This window comes from Macaca fascicularis, chromosome 4 (assembly GCF_037993035.2).
Source record: "Macaca fascicularis isolate 582-1 chromosome 4, T2T-MFA8v1.1".
NCBI lineage: Eukaryota > Metazoa > Chordata > Mammalia > Primates > Cercopithecidae > Macaca > Macaca fascicularis.
Window position 1 is genome coordinate 101,429,460 of NC_088378.1, and position 24,466 is coordinate 101,453,925.

The 24,466-nt window shown below is 43.2% G+C and overlaps 1 protein-coding gene across 7 annotated transcripts in view; it reads left to right on the plus strand.

Moving 5' to 3' along the window:
- Positions 1-23,344, plus strand: part of SLC17A5 (solute carrier family 17 member 5) — a 61,382-nt gene extending 38,038 nt beyond the window's left edge. For all 7 annotated transcript variants that reach the window (XM_005552545.4, XM_074037658.1, XM_005552548.4 and 4 more), the window contains 4 exons: positions 945-1,077; positions 6,179-6,326; positions 14,497-14,587; positions 21,519-23,344. In XM_005552545.4, coding sequence (XP_005552602.2) covers positions 945-1,077; positions 6,179-6,326; positions 14,497-14,587; positions 21,519-21,656 — 510 coding nt within the window. In that variant the 3' untranslated portion in view covers positions 21,657-23,344. The remainder of the gene's footprint in view (positions 1-944; positions 1,078-6,178; positions 6,327-14,496; positions 14,588-21,518) is intronic.
- The last annotated feature ends 1,122 nt before the right edge of the window (positions 23,345-24,466 follow it).

The following is a 24,466-nucleotide window of genomic DNA, read 5'->3' on the forward strand; positions in this document are numbered from 1 at the left end:
AGACTAAACTGAAGTGTCTAGGGATGTACATTTGGGTGATGTAACTATAAATAAAAGTGAGTACGTGATTACTATACACCAAAACAAGGTTAATGTTTATTTGAGGGGGGAGGAAGGGAGCTGTGATAGGACTAGGAGCATAAAGGGTCTTCTGGCAAGGCTGGCAATGTTCTATTTCTTGACCTAGATGGTCATTAGAATGACTCATGAGGCTGGGCGCGGTGGCTCACGCCTGTAATCCCAGCACTTTGGGAGGCCAAGGCGGGTGGATCACAAGGTCAGGAGTTCAAGACCAGCCTGGCCAAGACAGTGAAACACCATCTCTAATAAAAATACAAAAATTAGCCAGTTGTGGTGGCAGGTGCCTGTAACCCCAGCTACTCAGGAGGCAGAGGCAGGAGAATCCCTTGAACCCAGGAGGCAGAGGGTGCAGTGAGCTGAGATCGCACCCCTGTACTCCAGCCTGAGCGAGAGTAAGACTCTGTCTCAAAAAAAAAAAAAACAAAAAAAAAAGAATGATTCATTAAGCTATATGTTTGACTTATGTGGTTTTCTGCATCTGTGTTTTATCGTAAAAAATATTTTTAAAAAATAAATGAGAATGGAAGATGAAAATGTTCAGTAGGGAGAATCCATAGGCTAACAGGAAGGCTTGTCTTCTCCCACAACCCAAATCCCAGAGAAACAGTCAAGATTACCCGAAGCAGACAGGATTATGGCAAGCGTTATTTCCCTCTGAGACAGACTCTTAGGGACTGCCTTGGACCGAACCCCATAATCCTTCTGAAAGCCAGACTTATTTGCTGTAATTATATAAAAAAATTAACAACATATTGCTATGCATTTCCTTTGCTTTCAAGTGGTGGTCACTGGCTGTGATGAATGTGTATGTTTTGTTTTCTCCTCTCACCATAATTAATCCTGTATCTTCTTATTCCTTCCAGAATGGGTTTTTATCTTCATTGCCTTATTTAGGCTCTTGGTTATGTATGATCCTGTCTGGTCAAGCTGCTGACAACTTAAGGGCAAAATGGAATTTTTCAACTTTATGTGTTCGCAGAATTTTTAGCCTTATAGGTAAGTGAAACAAATCAGATTTTGTTTTGGTTTACAGTTATTTACCATGTTTACAGTTATTGGAGATAGGAAAACAAAGTGTGTTTCCCACTTTTGCACACAGTTAACACAATACTTAACACAGAACACTTCGCTCTGATCACCAAAATGTTTGTGCAGATTTCTCCCTACACATAACCAGTTCTGCAGCGGACACTAGCGAGGTGTCCTGCAATTCAGTTCTGACACTGTCCAGCTGGAGGTAGCATCAGATCCTACAGGTTGAGGGCTCTGTTCTTCGGATACCAATCACAAGTCCCAGCTTGTGACCTCTGCTTCTGACTGACCGGCTATAAATCAGGGTTCCCATGACTCTCTTGTCAGGTTCAGCTAATCTGCTAGAGCATCTCACAGAACTCAGAGAAACACTTTATTTATGTTTACCCACTTATTATAAAGGGTATTACAAAGGATATAGATGAACAGCCAGATGGAAAGCTGCACAGGGCAACATATGTGGGACCGAATAGGGAGTTTTCATGCCCTCTCCTGGAACACCACCCTCCAAGAACCCCGACGTCAAAAGTTCATCCAAACCGTGTCCTTTTTAGTTTGTATGGAGACTTCATTAAGTGAGCGTGATTGATTAAATCATTGCCCATTGGTGACTGACTCACCCTTCAACCCCTCTCCCCTCTCTGGAGTTTGGGGGTGGTGCCAAAAGTCCCAGACCTCTAATCCAGCCACCATCCTGAAGCTGTATGGGGACCCCCAACCACCAGTTGTCTCGTTAGCATACAAAAGATACTGTTACCACTCCAGAAATTCCAAAAGTTTTAGGAGCTGTGTGCCAAAAACCAGGGGCAGAGACCAAATATATATTTCTTTTTTAAAACAATGTTTTAATAGAAATGGGGTCTTGCTATGTTGCCCAGTCTGGCCTTGAATTCCTGGCCTCAAGTGATCTTCCTGCCTCAGCATCCCAAAATGTTGGGATTACAGACATGAGCCACCACACTGGCCATATTTCTTTTCTTTTCTTTTTTTTTCTTTTTTTTTTTTTTTGACAGGGGATCACTCTTAGCCCAGGCTGGAGTGTGGTGGCATGATCTTAACTCACTGCAGCCTCAACTTCCTCAGCCTCAGGTGATCCTCCCACCTCAGCCTCCTGAGTAGCTAGGACTACAGGCATGCACCACCATACCCAGCTAATTTTTTAATTTTTACTAAAGACGGAGTTTCAACATGTTGTCCAGGCTGGTCTGTAACTCCTAAATTCAAGCTATCTGCCTGTCTTGGCCTCCCAAAGTGCTGAGACTATAGGAGTGAGCCACCACACCCAGCCCCAGCCATTTTGTTTAATTTTTTTCTTTAATGGGACAAGGCCTCGCTTTATTGCCCACATTGGCCTTGAACTCCTGGCCTTAAGCAATCCTGCTGCTTCAGCCTCCCAAAGTGCTAGGATTACAGGTGTGAGCCACCACGCCCAGCCCCCAGCCATATTTTTTTTAATCACAATATCACAACAGTTCAAGACAAAATAAAAATGATAATATTAGCCATTTATTTTGTTCACATAACAAAACACTACGATGCATTTCTTTACAATATGTTTCTTTTTGAATCATACATTTTGAGGATTAAGGTTTATAATATTTGCTGGGCGCAGTGGCTCACGCCTGTAATCCTAGCACTTTAGGAGGCTGAGGCAAGCAGATCACAAGGTCAGGAGTTCAAGACCAGGTTTCACATGGTGAAACCCCATCTACTAAAAATACAAAAATCAGCCGGGTGTGGTGGTGAGTGCCTGTAATCCCAGCTACTTGGGAGGCTGAAGCAGGAGAATTGTTTGAACCCAGGAGGCAGAGATTGCAGTGAGCTATCACACCACTGCACTCCAGCCTGGGCAACAGAGTGAGATCCTGTCTCAAAAAAAAAAAAAAAAAAAAGATTTATAATATCCTATTATCTCCACCATTGCTTATAATTATTTTTAAAATGGCTTGCTGTGCCAAACATCACCCCTCACAATTTTGTAAATCACTGTGCTTTCAGCTCAGACTTTGCAATGAAGTTTTTATATCAACTTTAGACAAGATGTAATGAAAGAATTTTTAAGCCTCCATCCCTTTTCTAAGTGAATTCATTTTAAGTTTCAATCCAAAAATATTTACTAGCATTATTATATCAAATAAGGAGCTATAAATCAAATAACTCAAACCATAAATAATCATGTGTTTCAGACTCTACTTTCAGAAAGATAATTTTTTTTTTTTTTTGAGACAGGGTCTTGCTCTGTTGCCCAGGATGGAAAACCATGGCTCACTGCAGCCTCAACCTCCTAGGCTCAAGCAATTCTCCCATCTCAGCCTCCTGAGCAGCTGGGACTACATACGGGTCACGACACAGCATCTGGCTAATTATTTTTTATTTTTTGTAGAGACATAGTTTTACGATGTTGCTCAGGTTACTCACAAATTCCTCAGCTCAAGCAGTCCTCCCACCTCAACCTCCCAAAGGCTGGAATTACAGGCGTGAGCCACTGTGCCCGGCCTAGAAAGATAACTTTTAAATCTATGTAATTAGTTGGGCGTGATGGTATGTATCTGTAGTTCCAGCTACTCCAGAGGCTAAGGTGAGAAAATTTCTTGAGCCTAGTTGTTTGAGGCTGCAGAGAGCTATGATCACAACACTGCACTCCAACCTAGGCAACAGAGCAATACTCTGTCTCTAAAAATAGTTAGAAAAAATTGTACATAAAAATAAAACTATCTAAGACAATCATTTAACTTTTTTAAGGTCCCCAGTAGAGACCCTGGAAGTCTCGGTGACTATACTTCAGTAATTACATAATAAAAAGACTCTGGCTGGGCTCGGTGGCTCTTGCCTGTAATCCCAGCACTTTGGGAGGTGGAGGTGGGCGGATACTTGAGGTCAGGAGTTCGAAACCAGGCTGGCTAACATGGTGAAACCCCATCTCTACTAAAAATACAAAAATTAGCCTGGTGTGGTGGTGTGTGGCTGTAATCCCAGCTACTCAGGAAGCTGAGGCAGGAGAATTGCTTGAACCCAGAGGCAGAGGTTGCAGTGAGCCAAGATTGTGCCACTGCACTCCAGTCTGGGCAAAAAGAGTGGAAAAAAAAAATTAGCCAGGCATGGTGGCACACGCCTGTAATCCCAGCTACTCAGGAGGCTGAGGCACAAGACTTGCTTGAACCTGGGAGGCGGAGGTTGCAGTGAGCTGAGATTGCGCCATTGCACTCCAGCCTGGGTAACAGAATGAGAGCCTATTTCAAAATAAATAAATAAAGGAAATGAAATGAAATTAAATCAGACATGGTGGTGTGCACCTGTAGTGCCAGCTACTCAAGAAGCCAAGGCAGAGGATCACTTGAGCCTGGAAAGTCAAGGCTGCAGTAAGCCATGATCGTTCCACTGCACTCCAGCCTGATGACAGAGTGAGACCCTGTCTCAAAAAAATAAGAAAATAAATAAATAATAAATTTAATTGAAATTTTTTTAAAAGTTCCTCAGTTGCAGTATATACAAATACAACATTTCCATCATCACAGAGAGCTATTGGATAGCACTGCTATAGACACAGAAAAACTGACAGCCCACTCATTAAGTCCCTTACTGTATTTTACGCTTAACTGCCTGTAATGACCAATGTGTATTCTTATCAGTTGTTAATACTAGGGAGGATTCCTGCAGATTATGTGGGGAAGAAAAAAAAAACCAAAGCCAGGCATGGTGGCCCACACCTGTAATCCTGGCACTTTGGGAGGCCAAGGTGGGGGGATCACTTGAGGTCAGGAGTTCGAGGACAGCCTGGCCAACATGGTGAAATACCGGCTCTACTAAAAATACAAAAATTAGCTGGGTGTGGTGGCCCAGGCCTGTAATTCCAGCTATTCAGGAGGCTGAGGCAGGAGAATCACTTGAACCCAGGAGGCGGAGGTGGCAGTAAGCCCAGATCATGCCACTACACTCCAGCTTGGGCGACAGAGCAAGACTCTGTCTCAAAAAAAAAAAAAAAAAGAGAGAGAGAGAGAGAGGGAGAGAGAATGAAGACAGAGATTTTTTTTAAATCTTTTTAAGACACAAGGTCTCTAGCCAGGCGCGGTAGCTCACGCCTGTAATCCCAGCACTTTGGGAGGCCGAGGCATGCAGATCACGAGGTCAGGAGATTGCGACCATCCTGGCTAACGTGGTGAAACCTCATCTCTACCAAAAATAAAAAAACAAAATTAGCCAGGCGTGGTGGCGGGTGCCTGTAGTCCCAGCTACTCAGGAGGCTGAGGTGGGAGAATGGCATGAACCTGGGAGGTGGAGCTTGCAGTGAGACGAGATCATGCCACTGCTCTCCAGCCTGGGTGACAGAGCAAGACTCCGTCTCAAAAAAAAAAAAAAAAGAGAGACAAGGTCTTGCTCTGACAACCCAGGCTGGAGTGCAGTGGTGCCATCATAGCTCACTGTAACCTTGAACTTCTGGGCGCAAGCAATCCTCCCGCCTCAGCCTCCTGAGCAGCCAGGACTGCAGGTGTGCACCACCATGCCTGGTGAATTTTGTTTTTAATATTTCTTAGAGACAGGGTTTTGCTGTGTTGCCCAGACTGGCCTCAAACTCCTGGCCTCAAGTGATTCTCCCACCTCAGCCTCCTAAAGTGCTGAGATTACAGGGGTGAGCTGCCACACCCAGGCAAGATGGAGTCTTTTTCTAACCTCATCCAATAGAGTCTATTATTTAGTTTATCTCCTTTGGTTATATGTATTTTAAATCACATTCTGTTGTCAGCTATTGCTTCTCTCTAGAAACGTATTTTTAAGTTGTTCTTGTCTCGTTCTTCTCTAACACCATGGAATTTTAGCTGAGTTTTGGCCACACGTAGATTTAATAACATTGCATAATGAGATTTTCCTTTTATAGTATATTAGTTGTATTACGCCCATGTTTTCCAGCAGTTTTGTTTTGTTTTTCCATGAAATCTGTTAGTCTTCCAGGCAATATAGTGTTTCTACAGTAGGTGGCAGCAATTTCAAATTTCAGACTTATACCATATTAAGGCAGAGCAAATATTAATGCTGGGTATTTTTCCCTTTTATAACTTTTTAACTCTAGGAATGATTGGACCTGCAGTATTCCTGGTAGCTGCTGGCTTCATTGGCTGTGATTATTCTTTGGCCGTTGCTTTCCTAACTATATCAACAACACTGGGAGGCTTTTGCTCTTCTGGATTTAGCATTAACCATCTGGATATTGCTCCTTCGTGAGTACTAATATAAAGATTTGCTGTGATTGACTTTAAATTGTATTTTTAAAAATCCTGATAAAAGGCCAGACGCGGTGACTCACGCCTGTAATCCCACCACTTTGGGAGGCCGAGGCGGGCGGATCACCTGAGGTCAGGAGTTTGAGACCAACCTGGTCAACATGGCGAAGCCCTATCTCTACTAAAAATACAAAAATTAGCCAGGCATGGTGGCGGGCACCTGTAATCCCAGCTACTCAGGAGGCTGAGGCAGGAGAATCACGTGAACCCAGGAGGCAGAGGTTGCAGTGAGCCGAGATCACATCATTGTACTTCAGCCTGGACAACAAGAGCAAGGCTCCGTCTAAAAAAAAAAAAAAAAACCCTGATAAAATAGATATAACATAAAACTTAACATTTTTAAGTATACAGTTCTGTGGCATTAAGTGTTCACATTGTTACATAACTAGCACCACCAACAATCTGTAGAACAATTTCATCTTCTCAACAGAAACCGTACCCATTACACACTATCTCCCATTTCTCCCTTTTCCCAGGCCCTGACAACCAATATTCTGCTTTCTGCCTCTATGGATTTTACTACTATAGGAATGACTTTAAATTCTTTACAAGATTTTAATTTACACAATAATTAAAGCAGGATGTTGTTTCTAAATTTAAACTTTTAACTGTCATCACCTCTGTCCACAGTGCTCTCATTAGAACATTGCAATAACTCATTATAACTGTGTCTGTTCACCCAGCTAGACTAGGAACTCTGTGAAGGCAGAAACTCCCTTATTGTCCTCAGGGCTCACCATAGCACTTGGCATGCAGTAGGCATTTTGTCAGATGAATGAATGTCAAAGAGTAGACCAATTGATTTGTCTAACTGTATTACCTATGTGCAAATATATTTGTGTAGCACTTGATAGTTTACACATCACTTTCATAAACACTATCCATTTTACCCTTAAAGCATGCCTATGAAGTATTTTTGCCCTATTTGAATGCTAAAGAAACTTAAGAGAAGTGATTTATCTTACAGCACACAACTAATATAATAAATGATAGAGCCAAAACTTGAACCTAAAATTTTTACTTTTAAGCCCAAAATTCTTTCTACAGCTACCTCTCTGGAAACATTCTTTGAGTCACATACTTCTAGAACCATTTTGTGCCAGTTGACAAGGTAAATAAGGGAGCTGTGTAAATATTTTAACCCAAAAGTTTTAATACACTTTATTTGTAAAAATAATGGATATGAATTTATTTTGGAGAAAAGACAGATGGACTCTTACACTCTTTTCACTACCTCAAAATCTTCACACCTGGACTGCTACAGAATCTTCTGATTTCTATGAATCTTCAGCCTCCTATCCCTTCAATAAATACTCTTAAGATAAGCTCCACTCTGTCACCCAGGCTAGAGTGCAGTGATGCCATTGTAGTTCACTGTAGCCTTGAACTCCTGGGATCAAGTAATCCTTCCTGCTCAGCCTCCTGAGTTGCTGGGACTACAGGCACACATCACCATGCCTGGTTCATTTTTCAAAAAATACTTTGTGGAGATGGGGTCTCCCTGTCTTGTCCAGGGTGGTCTCAGACTCCTGGCCTCAAGTGATCTTCCCACCTCAGCCCCCGAAAAGTGCTAGGATTACAGGCGTGAGCCACAGCGCCTGGCCAAGACTTGAGGTTTTGTCAAGCCTAGAGTTGACGAACAGTCAAAGGGATATGGGAATTGAGAGTTCGAGAAATAGTTCTAGGCTATGTTATCACTTAGGATGTTTTTAGTTGAAGTATAGAAATTCTAACTCAAACTGGGCTGAACAGCATAATCTATTGATTCACTTAATTGTATCCAGAGATAATAGGCTTCAGGCAAGAGCTGATATCCAGCTGCCTACTAATATCACCATAGATTGTTTCTTTCTCACTCTCTGTCTTTTACAGTAGTAGTTTTATCCTAAGACTGGGTCTGCTTATAAAATCACACAATGAAATGATTGCCAGCAACAATCAGGACTACATGCTTCTTCATTCACATCAAGCAGAAAGAAAAAGATCTTTTCCTCTCTCAACCATGGAAATAAGTCCTGGGCTTCATTTTGGTTGACCCAAACTGAGTCACATGAACCAACCCCAATGGCCAAGAGAATGTCATGTGACTTTAGGAAAATCAGCACCTACCCCAAAAGTTAGAGGTCAAAGGGTCAGTGCCCCTCAGATGTCATTATTACTACACAGATGGAGGTGGAGAGTGGGAATGGATGCTGAGGAATCCATCGATAACCTCCACTATAACACATGAAGATGTGAATAAACATGAGTCATTTTTGAGCCAGGTGTGGTGGCTCACGCCTGTAATCCCAACACTTTGGGAGGCTGAGGCGGGTGGATCACCTGAGGTCAGGAGTTCGAGATCAGCCTGGCCAACATGATGAAACCCTGTCTCTACTAAAAATACAAAAATTAGCTGGGCATGGTAGCACACACCTATAATCCCAGCTACTCAGGAGGCTGAGGCAGGAGAATTGCTTGAACCTGGGAGGTGGAGTTTGCTGTGAGCCGAGATTGCACCACTGTGCTCCAGCCTGGGTGACAAAGTGAGACTCCATCTCAAAAAAAAAAAAATTATAAGGAACATAAAATTGGTTCAGCAGCCATCCAGCCAGAGGAAGGTGGTAAGTCACCCATTCCATTTAATAAATCTGAAAGGTAGCTTAGGATTCATCAGGTTCCTGAAGTCTTGTCAGAATCTCTGGAATCTGATGAGGGCCCCCAACCCTGCTCTCTTGAACTGGCAATGAAAGAAAATTGGATCATCGGATAAAAATTGGAGCTCTGATTGGCCAGGTGCAATGGCTCATGCCTGTTATCCCATCATTTTGGGAGACCAAGGCGGGCAGATCACCTGAGGTCAGGAGTTCAAGACCAGCCTGGCCAACATGGTGAAACTCTGTCTCTACTAAAAATACAAAATTAGCCAGGTGGGGTGTAATTTTGTATTTTTAGGACCTGTAATCCCAGCTACTTGGAAGGATGAGGCAGAAAAGCACTTGAACCTGGGAGGTGGAGGTTGCGGTGGGCCATGGCACTCCAGCCTGGGTGATAAGAGTGAAACTCCATCTCAAAAAAAAGAAAGAAAATTAGCACTATTGTCAAAGGATGAAAATAGAAAAAAAAAAAACAAATATCCATGGTACCTACCTAGTAAGATCATTGTGAAGATTAAATAGAGCACACACACAACACTTTGCTCATAATGCAATAAATGTATTTGCATATAATGCAATAAATGTAATTGTTTTCTGTAATTGAGTCAGGTGTGGTGACCAGGGTCACAGATCAATCCAAGTAAAATATTAAAGTGATGATTGGTGTGCTTTCAGAAAGGAAAATGCTGACCACTAAAGAGCCACCACTGGGTCACTAAGAGCCAAAATGGCAAAACGGTCTAATTTCTCAATGTAATTTTTAGCCTAATAGAATAAAGAAAATATAGTAGATTTGATATGTCAGGACTTCAGCCAGGTCTCCTATGATAGATACCCTTTTGGACAAGGTGGAGAAAGATGAATTGGATGTACAATTAGATAAATTTGTCACTACTAAATTTCAGTGTAATAGCATGCTGATTAACGGATCTAGTCATTTGAGAAACACTGTGCCAGGCACTGTACCAGATGTTGAAGACACAAACATGAAAGTAACATGATTCCTGCTGGCATCTGTGTAAGCGTAAGCTGGCCTGGAGGATGGTGCTTCATGTCATGAAGTATAATGCTGGACAGGCAGCAGGTGGAATCCTGTGCCTGAGCTTCAACCATCAGGTGGATGGTTGAAGTCTACATCTTAAAGACCCAGGTCCAACCCTGAAATCTTATGAGTCTTATAAGCCAAAAAAGACATTTATCTAGATATCATAAGAAGCTAAACAGTTTTAGTAACATAAATGATGCCAGCAAATAGTTGTAGCAGTTAGGAGGATGATAAGCAAGTGCCTTTATGCCTCAGATAATGAGGACTGCTGTACTTGCTCTCAGCTGACTGAGACACAACTATTCAAATGGAAGTAGGCCGGGCCAGGCGGCTCACGCCTGTAATCCCCGCACTTTGGGAGGCTGAGGCAGGTGGATCGTTTGAGGTCAGGAGCTCCAGACCAGCCTAGCCAACATGGTGAAACCCCATCTCTACTAAAACTAAAAAATTATCTAGGTGTGGTGGTGGGCAACTATAATCCCAGCTACTCAGGAAGCTGAAGCATGAGAATTGCTTGAACCCGGTAGTTCGGAGGTTGCAGTGAGCAGAGATTGTGCTCCTGCACTCCAGCCTGGGCTACAGAGCAAACCTCAGTCTCAAAAAAATAAAATAAATAAATAAATCTCATCAAAGTCAAAAGTATTATTATTATTTGTTGTTTGTTTCATTTTGTTTTTGGGACGGAGTTTCGCTCTTGTTGCCCAGGCTTGAGTGCAATGCTGCGATCTCAGCTCACCACAACCTCCGCCTCTTGGGTTCAGCTCAAAATCGAAATTATTTATCTCCCTTAGAGTGTGTGTGTGTGTGTGTGTGTGTGTGTGTGTGTGTGTGTTTTTAAACCTTGCAGTTCTAGCTCAAAGGATAACTTTCTTATATTTTGATTCAGCTCTTCAGATGAGCTTTTTAGTTTCTCTTTTCCAACTGGGATTTCTTGGTTCAAAGCACACCAGTTATTTCTAGTTGCAGGAGTCTTGGCTACGTGGCTACGTATCTTATTGGGGGTTACATATCTTATGTTTTTCATAGTTGGGCCCATTCAGTGTAACACTCTACTAGTTAGAACAGGAGCACTCGAGGACCATAAACAAGCGTTCAACACCAGGGCTTGTGGTGAAAAGTGAAGCATGAGAAAATTTATCTTTCCTACAGATTGGGTTCAGTGATTACTGTTTTATTTGTTTTGTTTTGTTTTTTTAACAAGGTAGCATTGTAGATTATAACATTATAATATTAAGTACTGATTCAGAATCAGACAAATTGGGTGACATTTTATGGGTTTTTTTCATCTGTAAAATGAAGATAATCCAGCTGGTTGCGGTGGCTCTCACCTGTAATCCCAAGACTTTGGAAGGCCAAGGTAGGATGATCACTTGGACCCAGCAGTTCAAGACCTGGCTGGACAATATAGCAAGACCCCATCTCTAAAAAAATTAATAAAATTTTAAAATTTAAAAAATAAAATGAAAATAATCGTACCTCATGGGGTTGATTTTATAATTAAAATGATATAATATGATATATAAAACCCTTATAAACATGTCTGATATAAGGTTTTCCAATAAAAAGTAAATAGATACAAGGTTTTCCAATAAATAATATTCCTATTAACATATAAATGTGTACTTGGATTTTATAGGCCTTTACTTCTATAGACTGAAATAGAGATTTTATTTTATTAATTTATTATTTTTTGAGACAGGGTCACCCCCTGTCACCCAGGCTGGAGTGCAGTAGCAAGATCATGGCTCACTGCAGTCTAAAGCAATCCTCTTGCAATCCTCCCACCTCAGCCTCCTGAGTAGCAGGTCTACAGCATGAGCCACCACACCCAGCTAATTTTTGTGTGTGTTTTTTTATTTTTTGTAGAGAGAGGGTTTCACCATGTTGCCCAGGCTGGTCTCAAACTCCTGGGCTCAAGCAATTCACCCACCTCGGCCTCCCAAAATGCTGGGATTACAGGCATGCACCACCACACCTGGCCCCAAAATAGAGATTTTTCTATGGTAATTTTGTTGCCCGGATTCATGGGAATTAGATAGATTTTCAGCTATTAATTCCAGTAGTGTTCCAACAGCACAGACTCCAGACTGAGTCCATACAACTTGTTTTCTTCCAAGTAGTCATCAATCTTTCATGGCCTGTCCTGGCCAAGTGAAATATAAGTACTTGAATGAGCTTCTTGTTGCTGACATTTAGAATTTCACGGCATTCGTCTGCACTTAATATCTGTCACTGGAAAGGCTGGCAGCATTGCAGTTGACTCCTCTTACTGCCAAGGTGTTAATGGTTTAAAAAGAAAAAAAAAAAAAGAGAGGCTCTGCCAAGCTTGGTTAATTTAGATACACTCCCTAAAGGGGATAAGCCAAAAAGATCTGTGCCTCATGGTTTTGTTATAGTGCTGTGTGTATGCACAAGTCTTGAACATAAAACTTTGTGATCTTGCCGGGTGCGGTGGCTCACGCCTGTAATCCCAGCACTTTGGGAGGCCGAGGCGGGCGGATCACAAGGTCAGGAGATCGAGACCACGGTGAAACCCTACTAAAAATACAAAAAATTAGCCGGGCGCGGTTGTGGGCGCCTGTAGTCCCAGCTACTCGGGAGGCTGAGGCAGGAGAATGGCGTGAACCCAGGAGGCGGAGCTTGCAGTGAGCCGAGATCGCGCCACTGCACTCCAGCCTGGGCTGGGCGACAGAGCGAGACTCCGTCTCAAAAAAAAAAAAAAAAAAACTTTGTGATCTTTATACATAACCAAATTAGTTAAGCAGAATTTTTTTAACTGAACTCCTCCGCCACTTTAAGTTTTTTTTTTATTTGTTTGTTTGTTTGTTTTACCAAAAACATTAAACCTAAATCTAATGAACGCCCTAGGATTTAGGGTCTAGAAACTATCAGTGTACAGGAAATACAGGAGGTATAAGATTATGCAAAACGATACCTAAGAGATACAATCTTCACAGTCCAGAATTCATGAATATATACAGGACAAACATCCTAGTAAAGAGACAGCAATTTTAGGCCGGGTGCAGTGGCTTACACCTATAATCCCAGCACTATGGAAGGCCAAGGTGGGCGGATCACCTGAGGTCAGGAGTTCGAGACCAGCCTGACCAACAAGGTGAAACCCCATTTCTACTAAAAATACAAAATTACCCAGGTATGGTGGTGCATGCCTGTAATCCCAGCTACTCAGGAGGCTGAGGCAGGAGAATCACTTGAACCGGGGAGGTGGAAGTTGCAGTGAGCTGAGATCATGCCATTGCACTCCAGTCTGGGCAACAAAAGCGAAACTCTGTTTCCAGAAAAAAAAAAAAGAGGCAGCAATTTAAAAAATGAATGATTAGGCCAGGTACAGTGGCTCACACCTGTAATCCCAGCACTTTGGGAGGCCAAGGCAGGTGGATCACCTGAGATCAGGAGTTCAAGACCAGCCTGACCTACATGGCACGTGCATGTAGTCCCAGCTACTCAGGAAGCTGAAACAGAAGAATCACTTGAACCCGGGAGGCGGAGGTTGCAATGAGCCGAGACTGCGCCACTGTACTCCAGCCTGGGCAACAGAGACTCCATCTCAAAAAAAAAGCAAATTAATGGAACAAGTAAATTGTATGTTTTATATGATCTCATGTCTATAATAATATGCTCGAAATATATAGAGATAGCAAAAAATAATTAGGATATTACAAAAATGTTAATGTTGATTATCTCTATGAGGAAGAATTATAGGATTATAGGTAATTTTACTTATTTTTTCTTTTTTCTTATTAATTTTCAAAAATTAATTACAATTGAATTTTCAAATCAGGAAATAAACTTTTTTTTAACTTAAAAAACTTTAAGCTAGACATGCCATGCTTTCTGTATGAAAATGATATCTCAGAACTTTCCTATATCGTTATAAAAGGGGTTATTTCCATGGCTGTGTTCCTCTATGTAATGTTAAAATGCTACTTAACTATTGAAATGCAAGTTTTTCACCAGCTGAATATAAAATCCCATTTCAATAGGACATTTTATTTAGACATAAAATTTCACAAGAACACAACCTGGAGCAGAATAGCTGTCTATTGAAAGAAGCGGCCAGGCGCGGTGGCTCACACTTGTAATCCCAGCACTTTGGGAGGCTGACGCAGGCAGATCACTTGAGGTCAGGAGCTCGAGACCAGCCTGGCCAACATGGTGAAACCCCGGCTCTACTAAAAATACAAAACTAGCCCAGCATGATGGTGCATGCCTGTAGTCCCTGCTACTCAGGAGGCTAAGGCACGCTTGAACCCGGGAGGCAGAGGCTGCAGTGAGCTGAGATCATGCCACTGCCCTCCAGCCTGGGCCACAGAGTGAGACTGTCTCGAAAAAAAAGAAGAAGGAAAGAATGAAGCTGTTTAAATGTGTAGCACAATAATAAACTTCTATGAAAATGTTTCTACAGGTATGCTGGTATCCTCCTGGGCATCACAAATACATTTGCCACTATTCCAGGAATGATTGGGCCCGTCATTGCTAAAAGTCTGACCCCTGATGTAAGTAGATAATTTGCTTGTAAACTGGAAAGGTTTTGGAGCTGCACATCTGTGTCAAAGTTCAGTGTATTTTAATTAAGTGTAAAATTCTAAATGTTCTTATGAAATTCTTTTTAGCAACAAAAAGCTAAATGCCTTAATGGATGGGAAAGTATATTTTCAAAGAACACTTTTTGGATTTTAGACAGAACAATAGAACTAAGTCAAATGAAGACGTAGCTGAAACCACACAAGTAGTTAAAAGTTTTGATATTGGCGGGACGTGGTGGCTTATGCCTGTAATCCCAGCACTTTGGGAGGCCGAGGCAGGCGGATCACGAGGTCGGGAGTTCAACACCAGCCTCGCCAACATGGTGAAACCCCTTCTCTACTCAAAATACAAAAATTAGCCAGGTGTGGTGGCACGTGCCTGTAGTCCCCTACTCAGGAAGCTGAGACAGGAGAATCCCTTGAACCTGGGAGGCGGAGGTTGCAGTAAACCGAGACCATGCCATTGCACTCCAGCCTGGGTGACAGAGTGAGATCCCATCTCAGAAAAATTTGTGATATTATACTAGACAAATAATTTTTGTTTTTGATTTGAACAAATAAAAATTGACAGTGTAAAATTATTCAAAAAGTAGGCCCATGAAGGCGAGGTATCAGGAAATCATGTGAGAATTAATGAGGAAAAGTTGAAATAACCGAGAATGTTTAGAGGACCAGAAAATTTGGGAAGACATAAAAGGTGTCTTCACATATTTGAAAGGCTACTAAATGTAAGATGGAGACTTATTCTCAGCAGTTCCACAAAGACAGATTGAGAGAAGTTATAAAGAGACACTGGGAAAATTCTTTGTTCAAGGCTGTTACTTTATGGAATGAGCCACCTTAAGGGTTAGTAACCCCTGAAACAGTCAAACATTTATTCAACAGGCATTTCTTAGGTGCTTATTAATATGCTAGATACATTGTCAGGCACAGTGGCTCACACCTATAATCCTAGCACTTTGGGAGGCCGAGGCGGGCAGATCACCTGAGGTCAGGAGTGTGAGACCAGCCTGGCCAACATGGTGAAACTCCATCTCTACTAAAAATACAAAAAAGTAGCCGGACTTTGTGGCTTGCACCTATAATCCCAGCTACTCAGGAGGCTCAGGTAGAAGAATCGCTTGAACCTGGGAGGGGGAGGTTGCAGTGAGCTGAGATCATGCCATTGCATTCCAGCCGGGGTGACAAGAGCAAAACTCTGTCTCAAAATAAATAAATAAATAAGGCCTCAAAGGCCCCTTTCAACTTTGATTTTCTAACCTTCAAAAAAGGTATATAAGGTATTCTTTAAGAGGCTAACTCAAACCTCTGAAAGAGGTAATTTTCTCTTTTGTCTCTGTGATAAAATTAACGCCATGTGTAATCCTTAGAATTTCAGGACATACGGCTGGGCGTGGTGGTTCACGCCTGTAATCCCAGCACTTTGGGAAGCTGAGACGGGCAGATCACAGAGTCAGGAGATCAAGACCATCCTGGCCAAGATGGTGAAACCCTGTCTCTACTAAAAATACAAAAATTAGCCGGGTGTGGTGGCAGGCTCCTGTAGTCCCAGCTACTCAGGAGGCTGAGGCATGAGAATTGCTCGAAACCAGGAGGCGGAGGTTGCAGTGAGCCGAGATCGCCACTGCACTCCAGTCTGGCAACACAATGACACTCCTCAAAAAAAAAAAAAAAGAATTCCAGGACATACTTACAGACTTTCTTATTACCAAATATACTGATTTCAGACATATATATGTTCCCCACAAATAGTGTTCCTATTTCTTCTCCACATCTACCGTTTCTAATTCCTTAAGTGATGCAGTACCTCCCTGTTACTATTTCCTCTCACTTAATAAAAAGGAATGTTGTAGAAATGCTTTTTCTAAAGTTCTGTGTCTCAGGATAGACATGTCCAAAATGTTTAACATTATCCTTGTTCTCATGGAGTGGGGTGGCAACACCAGAACCTAAGTCAGCACACTACCATGTGTTAGTTTCACTTACTGATAATGCCAGCGCTTCTGCTAGGGAAATATGGATTCCTGATTAAAGTCTTTTATGTTTACAAGTGGGAACTGCGCTTGATTTGGGATATGTTATAGCATTTGTTTAATGCTGTTAAAAAGATATCACTGTTTTAGCTGGGTGTGGTTTGCACCTGTAGTCCCAGCTACTTAGAAGGCTAAAGCAGGAGGATGCATGAGCCCAGGGGTTTGAGGCTGTAGTGAGCTATGATCACGCCTCTGCACTCCAGCCTGGGTGAGAGCAGGAGACCCTGTCTCAAAAAAATAAATAAAATAAAACTTATTGGCCGGGCGCGGTGGCTCAAGCCTGTAATCCCAGCACTTTGGGAGGCCGAGACGGGCGGATCACGAGGTCAGGAGATCGAGACCATCCTGGGTAACACAGTGAAACCCCGTCTCTACTAAAAATACAAAAACTTAGCCGGGCGAGGTGGCAGGCGCCTGTAGTCCCAGCTACTCAGGAGGCTGAGGCAGGAGAATGGCGTGAACCCGGGAGGTGGAGCTTGCAGTGAGCTGAGATCCGGCCACTGCACTCCAGCCTGGGTGACAGAGCGAGACTCCGTCTCAAAAAAAAAAATAAAAATAAGGCCGGGCGCGGTGGCTCAAGCCTGTAATCCCAGCACTTTGGGAGGCCGAGACGGGCGGATCACGAGGTCAGGAGATCGAGACCATCCTGGCTAACACGGTGAAACCCCGTCTCTACTAAAAAATACAAAAAAAACTAGCCGGGCGAGGTGGCGGGCGCCTGTAGTCCCAACTACTCGGGAGGCTGAGGCAGGAGAATGGCGTGAACCCGGGAGGCGGAGCTTGCAGTGAGCTGAGATCCGGCCATTGCACTCCAGCCTGGGCGACAGAGCGAGACTCTGTCTCAAAAAAAAAAAAAATAAAAATAAATAAAAAAATAAAAATAAAAATAAAAATAAAAATAAAACTTATTTTATTTTATTTTATTTTGTTTTCGAGATGGAGTTGCACTCTGTTACACAGTTTGCAGTACAGTGGTGCAGTCTCACCTCACTGCAACCTCTGCCTCCCAAGTTCAAGCGATTCTCCTGCCTCAGCCTCCTGAGTAGCTGGGACTACAGGCACCCACCACAATGCCCGGCTAATTTTTGTTTTTGGTTTTTTTTTTTTTTTTTTTTTTTTTTTTGTGTGTGTGTGTGTGTGTGTGTGTGTGTTTTGAGACGGAGTTTCACTCTTGTTGCCCAGGCAGGAGTGCAATGGCGCAATCTCAGCTCACCATAACCTCTGCCTCCCGGGTTCCAGTGATTCTCCTGCCTCAGCCTCCCAAATAGCTGGGATTACAGGCATGCGCCACCACACCCAGCTAATTTTGTATTTTTAATAGAGATGGAGCTTCTCCATGTTGGTCAGGCTGGTTTCGAACTCCCAACCTCAGGTGATCCGCCTGCCTCGGCCTCCCAAAGTGCTGGGATTACAGGACTGAGCCACCGCACCTAGCCAAAGAAAACTCTAAAGTTTATTATTTTAAAAAAGGAAAAGCACACACTTGCCTTCACAATTGTAATTTCTTTTTTTTTTTTTTTTTTTTTTTGAGACAAAGTCTCACTTGTCCCCCAGGTTGGAGGGCAGTGGCGTGATCTCAGCTCACTGCAACCTTCGCCTCCCGGGTTCAAACGATTCTCCTGCCTCAGCCTCCCAAGTAGCTAGTACTACAGGCAAGTGCTACCACACCCGGCTAATTTTTGTATTTTTAATACAGGTGGGGTTTCACCATGTTGGCCAGGCTGGTCTCGAACTCCTGACTTCAAATGATCCACCCGCCTCAGCCTCCCAAAGTGCTGGGGTATCAGGCGTGAGCCACCGCACCTAGCCTGTAATTTCTTACTTTATGGAATGAGCACTGCCTCAAAAACTTTGTGGCATGAGTCAGCATATAAATAAATAATGCAATAATTAAAATTCAAAGTGTGTCTAAGGTTCGATGTTGTTATAAACAAAACAGTATTCTCCAAAAACTGGTGGAAATTTTGTTAAAAAACAAACTAGGAGCTGTGTGAGACTTCTAGTGCAATGATTGATTTTAAGTTCACTCATTGCCTTCAGATAACACTGAAGTATTATTTTATCCCAGAGACCACACAGGGCACCTTTGTCTTAGTAATCCTAAGAAGCTGTTTCAAACATTTTTCTGGTATAAGATGTAATTATTGACTGATTGCTCAGCAGAATTTAAGATGAGTATCTAAGACTTTTTTTCACTAAAATGCATTCATCTCAGACAAGTATAACCACCACAGGGTGTTTCTTTCTGCATGTTTCTCCTGTTTTCCCAAATAAATGACCTCTTACTGGCTTCCCAGTGCCTTCTCTTTCACTTCCTCATTGCTAGTTCTACTGCTTGTTTAGTTTTGTTTGTTTTTTGAGACAGGGTCTCCATCGCCCAGACTAGAGTGCGGTGGCGCGATCATGGCTCACTGCAGCCTCAACCTCCCCAGGCTCAGGTGATCTTCTTACCTCAGCCTTCCAAGTAGCTAGGACTACAGGTGTGCACCATCATGTCCGGCTAATTTTTCCATTTTTTGTAGAGATGGAGTTTCACCACCTCGCCCACGCTGGTCTCAAACTCCTGGGCTCAAGGTATCCACCTACCTCGGCCTCCCAAAGTGCTGGGATTACAGGCATCCACCATGCCTGGTCTACTTGTTTGTTTGTTTGTTTGTTTGTTTGTTTCTTGTGAGACAGAGTCTCACTCTGTTGCCCAGGCTGGAGTGCAATGGCACAGTCTCGGCTCACTGCAAACTCCACTTCCTGGGTTCACGCCATTCTCCTGCCTCGGCCTCCCAGGTAACTGGGATTACAGGCACCGGCCAACACACCTGGCTAATTTTTTGTATTTTTAGTAGAGATGGGGTTTCACCCTGTTAGCCAGGATGGTCTCGATCTCCTGATGTCGTGATCTGCCCACCTCGGCCTCCCAAAGTGCTGGGATTACAGGCATGAGCCACTGCGCCCAGCCTGGTTTTTTTTGTTTTGTTTTGTTTTTTTGAGACAGAGTTTCGCTCTTGTTCCCCAAGCTGGAGTGCAATGGCATGACCTCAGCTCACCGCAACCTCCGCCTCCTGGGTTCAAGCAATTCTCCTGCCTCAGCCTCCTGAGTAACTGGGATTACAGGTGCCTGCCACCACACCTGGCTAATTTTTGTATTTTTAGTAGAGACAGGGTCTCGCCATGTTGGCCACGCTGGCCTTGAACTCCTGACCTCAGGTGATCCAGCCACCTTGGCCTCCCAAAGTGCAGGGATTACAGGCATGAGCCACCACACCCAGCCCGTTTTTTTGTGTTTTTTTTTTTTTGAGATGGAGTCTCGCTCTGTTGCCCAGGCTGGAGTGCAGTGGTGCAATCTTGGCTCACTGCAAGCTCCGCCTCCCGGGTTCACGCCATTCTCCTGCCTCAGCCTCTCGAGTAGCTGGGACTACAGGCGCCGGCCACCACGCCTGGCTCGTTTTTTATATTTTTAATATAGAGAGAGACAGGGTTTCACCGTGTTAGCCAGGATGGTCTCGATCTGACCTCGTGATCCACCCACCTTGGCCTCCCAAAGTGCTGGGATTACAGGCAGGAGCCACCGCGCCCGGCCATGTGTGTGTGTGTGTTTTTTTTAATGCTGCAAATATAGTCACCACTCTGGTTAGACTGAAATTGAAAAAATCCAAAAAATGGTTGTTAAAGGTAGTCACATGACCCAGAAATTTGGATAACTGTCTGATATTTTTATGCCACAGGATTGGATTATACACGGAACAGTTGTCTTACTGGCAGATCCCATGTTATATCCTGCTTTATGTGCCATTCAGATCTTTTATACTTGCCAGGCCTCTCTCTGATGTGGCAGATCCTCAGAGCTGAACTTGAGTTCATCTTAACCATATTTACTTGATCCACCTGACACCTTTCACCTAAGACCCTGGGAGACCATGCACAGGCTAAAACTTTCTTAGTGTTAGTGTTAGTCAGGCATGATTCGGGGACATACCAGTATACTTTTTATTGAAGTATATCTATCTACAGTAAACTTTTTATTGAAGTATAACTTTTTTTAAATGCACAAATCTAGGCCAGGCGTGGTGCCTCACACCTGTAATACCATCACTGTGGGAGGCTGAGGCGAGCAGACCACTTGAGCCCAGGAGTTCAAGACCAGCCTGGGAAACACGGCAAAACCCCATCTCCACTAAAAAAAAAATTAAAATTAAAAAAGCAAAGAAAATTAGCCAGGCATGGTGGCATGCACCTTTAATCCCAGCTCCTTGGAAAGCTGAGTTGGGAGAACCGCCTCAGCCCAGAAAGTGGAGGCTGCAGTGAGCCGAGATTGCGCCACTGCATTCCAGCCTGGGTGACAGAGTGAGACTCTGTCTCAAAAATAAAAACAAAAATAAATAAATGCACAAATCTAAAGTGTACAGCTAGATGAATTTCCACAAAGTTAATACAGCTGTGTAACCAGCACCCAATCAAGAAACAGAGTATTACCTCCCTCAGTAAGATCCCGGGTACCACTTCCTGCTATTCTTTCTTCAGCCTCAGCAAGAGGAACCACTCTCCCAACTTTTAACCCCATAGATTAGTATGGTCTGACTTTGAGCTTTATGTAAACGGAATCATTTAGTATGTACCCTTTTTGTCTGGCTTCTTTTGCTTCACATTTTGTTTGTGAGCTGTATTTATGATGTTGTAGCCCATTCTCATTGCTGTACCGTATTCCATTGAACAACTATACCATTGTCCTACTGCTGGTGGACATTTGGGTTGTTTCAGGGATGGGGCTTTTATGAATAATGTGGCTGTTTTAACAGTCTTGTGACATCATCTTTTTAATGAAGTGAACTACAAACAAAATTTTATTTCACTTGCATTTTTTTCTTTCTGTACAGAACACTGTTGGAGAATGGCAAACCGTGTTCTATATTGCTGCTGCTATTAACGTTTTTGGTGCCATTTTCTTTACACTATTCGCCAAAGGTGAAGTACAAAACTGGGCTCTCGATGATCACCATGGACACAGACACTGAAGGAACCAATAAATAATCCTGCCTCTATTAATGTATTTTTATTTATCATGTAACCTCAAAGTGCCTTCGGTATTGTGTAAGCATTCTATGTCTTTTTAATTGTACTTGTATTAGATTTTTAAGGCCTGTAATCATGAAGTATCACTAGTTGCCAGATTAATAAAATGAACCGTGTTTAATTGTGAATAATATATATGCTAGGACTTCTACTTTAGGTTCACATACCTGCCTGCAAGTCGGGCAACATGAAGTAGGAGAGTTCCGTTGATTTTTTAGGGCCATACTTAAGGGAATGAGCTGAAACAGAGCTCTGAATACCTTTGCTTAATTAAACTAGATGATAATTCTCAGGTATTGATAAACACCTGTTGTTCACTTTCCTCATAAAAATTGTCAGGTCTCTCTGACACTTAGATCTCAAACTTTAGCATCTCCGTGGAGCTGCCATCCACTGTATAATTTGGCCTGGCAACGAGACTGAGGGGAGTGTACCCAGGCAGCTGCCAGGCACTCCCTCCCTGGCTTCAGGGTCAGAGTGCCCAGCATTTATCAGAGGCAGCATCCAAGCCCAGAGCCAGTGTCGACTCTTCGGCTGGTGCCTTTCCTCTGAGGGGCTATTAATGTGTAGATAAAGCCCTGAGTAGGCAGGAGCAGTGAGATCCACTGCTGTGGTCTTGATACATCCTCAGACTTTCCCTTCCCAGCACAGAGGAATATCGGCTGGCATGCAACCTGCAAAAGAAAAGTGCGAAGCGGCCGGGCATGGTGGCTCACGCCTGTAATCCCAATACTTTGGGAAGCCGAGGTGGTCGAATCACGAGATCAGGAGTTCAAGACCAGCCTGGCCAGCATGGTGAAACCCCGTCTCTACTAAAAATACAAACAATTAGCTGGGCATGGTTGCGGGCGCCTGTAATCCCAGATACTCAGGAGGCTGAGGTAGGAGAATCACTTGAACCCAGGAGGTGGAGGTTGCAGTGAGCCAAGGTCGCACCACTGCACTCCAGCCTGGGCGATGGAGCAAGACTCCATCTCAAAAAAAAAAAAAAAAAGAAAAGTGCGATGCCCAGTCCATCACAAATAAGATCATCCTAGTTTAAATCTACTCTCACATGGACCACAGTATACATTTCTAAGTGCTGTGTTTTGTTTGTTTGTATTTTGTAGAGATGGGGTCTCGTTTTGTTGCCCAGGCTGGTTTTGAACTCCTGGCTTCAAGCGATCCTCCTGCCTCGGCCTCACAAAGTGTTGAGACTACAGGCATGAGCCACTGTGCCCAGCCTGTTCTGTGTTTTTGAAGCTGCAGGAGAATTTTTTTAAAAACTAATTCTCACTATTTGTTCAGTCTGTCTTCATCGAAGTTTGTGGTTGCAGTTTAAAGTTAAAGTGACTTTTAAAGGCCACATCACCTGAGACTAGGGTAATCATCTTTACTTCTGGTTCCTGAAATCATATTTTTCCAGTGGGCCATCCTCCAGTGGTTGTGGTTGTTGAGCATGCTTTCAGAGCACCTATGTGGCTTAAAACTTCGCTTATGTTTTCTGTTCAACACTACCTGTAATATTTTAAAACTGATTAATGTGATGTGAATACATTTATGTAAATTTATGTTTAAATTTGTAAATAGCTTTAAATTGCTATGGCAATGTTTCCTTTATCAATCATCAAAATAAACCTTTGTGAATTGATTTTTGGATCTGACAGTTCTGTGACATTTCCTAGTGTCCACTGTGACTCTTTGACATCTTTTCTGCATCCTGCTTGAGCCATCGTCTTCTCTACACACATTTCTGCTACCACAAAGCCAAGGAACTTGGGCCTCCTAAGGGATACTGCATCAGAAATCTCTGTTGCCGTCAACCTACCCTGCCTAGCTCTGAATAGGGTCAAACCTTCTTGCTAAAGCATATGCCCACGCTACACTGATTCTCTCTCTCCCACCTCCTCTAAGAACTTCCTTCAGTAATTCTTCTTTTTATAAATAATTGAGACAGGGTCTTGCTTTTGTTGCCCAAGCTGAGCTCAAGCGATCCTCCTGTCTCAGCCTCCCAAGTAGCTGGCATTACACAGGCATGTGCTATCACGCCCAGTTAGTAGCTCCTCTTTCATTTACTTCTTCAGTCTCTCCCCTTGTTCTTTTCCTTTTGTCTCAGATATACACACGTCTTCTCTAGTCCTTAAATAAAAATACAGACATCTCCTGGGGACATTAAATCACAAGTGTACAGAATATCTCTAATAAGAAACTGGAAAACAGTGTGTGATTTTATAGATAGATATAGATATGGATTTTCATCCATGGTTCCATGGTTCCTGACTCATAACTCCCATAGCTCTTGTTATGTTGGGTGCCTTTAGGCCTCAGAAGCAACCTCAGGAAACAGAATCTCTTTGATCCTCTCCTGCCCTCCCTTCACCTGCTGCTTTTTCTCCTAAGGCAGGAATCTTCCCCCACCATTCTGTCTTGGAACTGGTCATAAAGAAATTCTGTGGCCAGTCACGGTGGCTTACGCCTGTAATCCCAGCACTTTCGGAGGCCGAGGTGGGAGGATCACAAGGTCAGGAGTTCGAGACCAGCCTGGCCAATATGGTGAAACCCCATCTCTACTAAAAATACAAAAAAGAGCCAGGCGTGGTGGCGGGCGCCTGTGGTCCCAGCTACTCGGGAGGCTGAGGCAGGAGAATCACTTGAACCTGGGAGGCAGAGGTTACAGTGAGCCGAGATTGCACCACTGCACTCCAGCCTGGGTGACGCAGCAAGACTCTGTCTCAAAAAAAAAAAAAGAAAAAAAGAAAAAGAAATTCTGTGG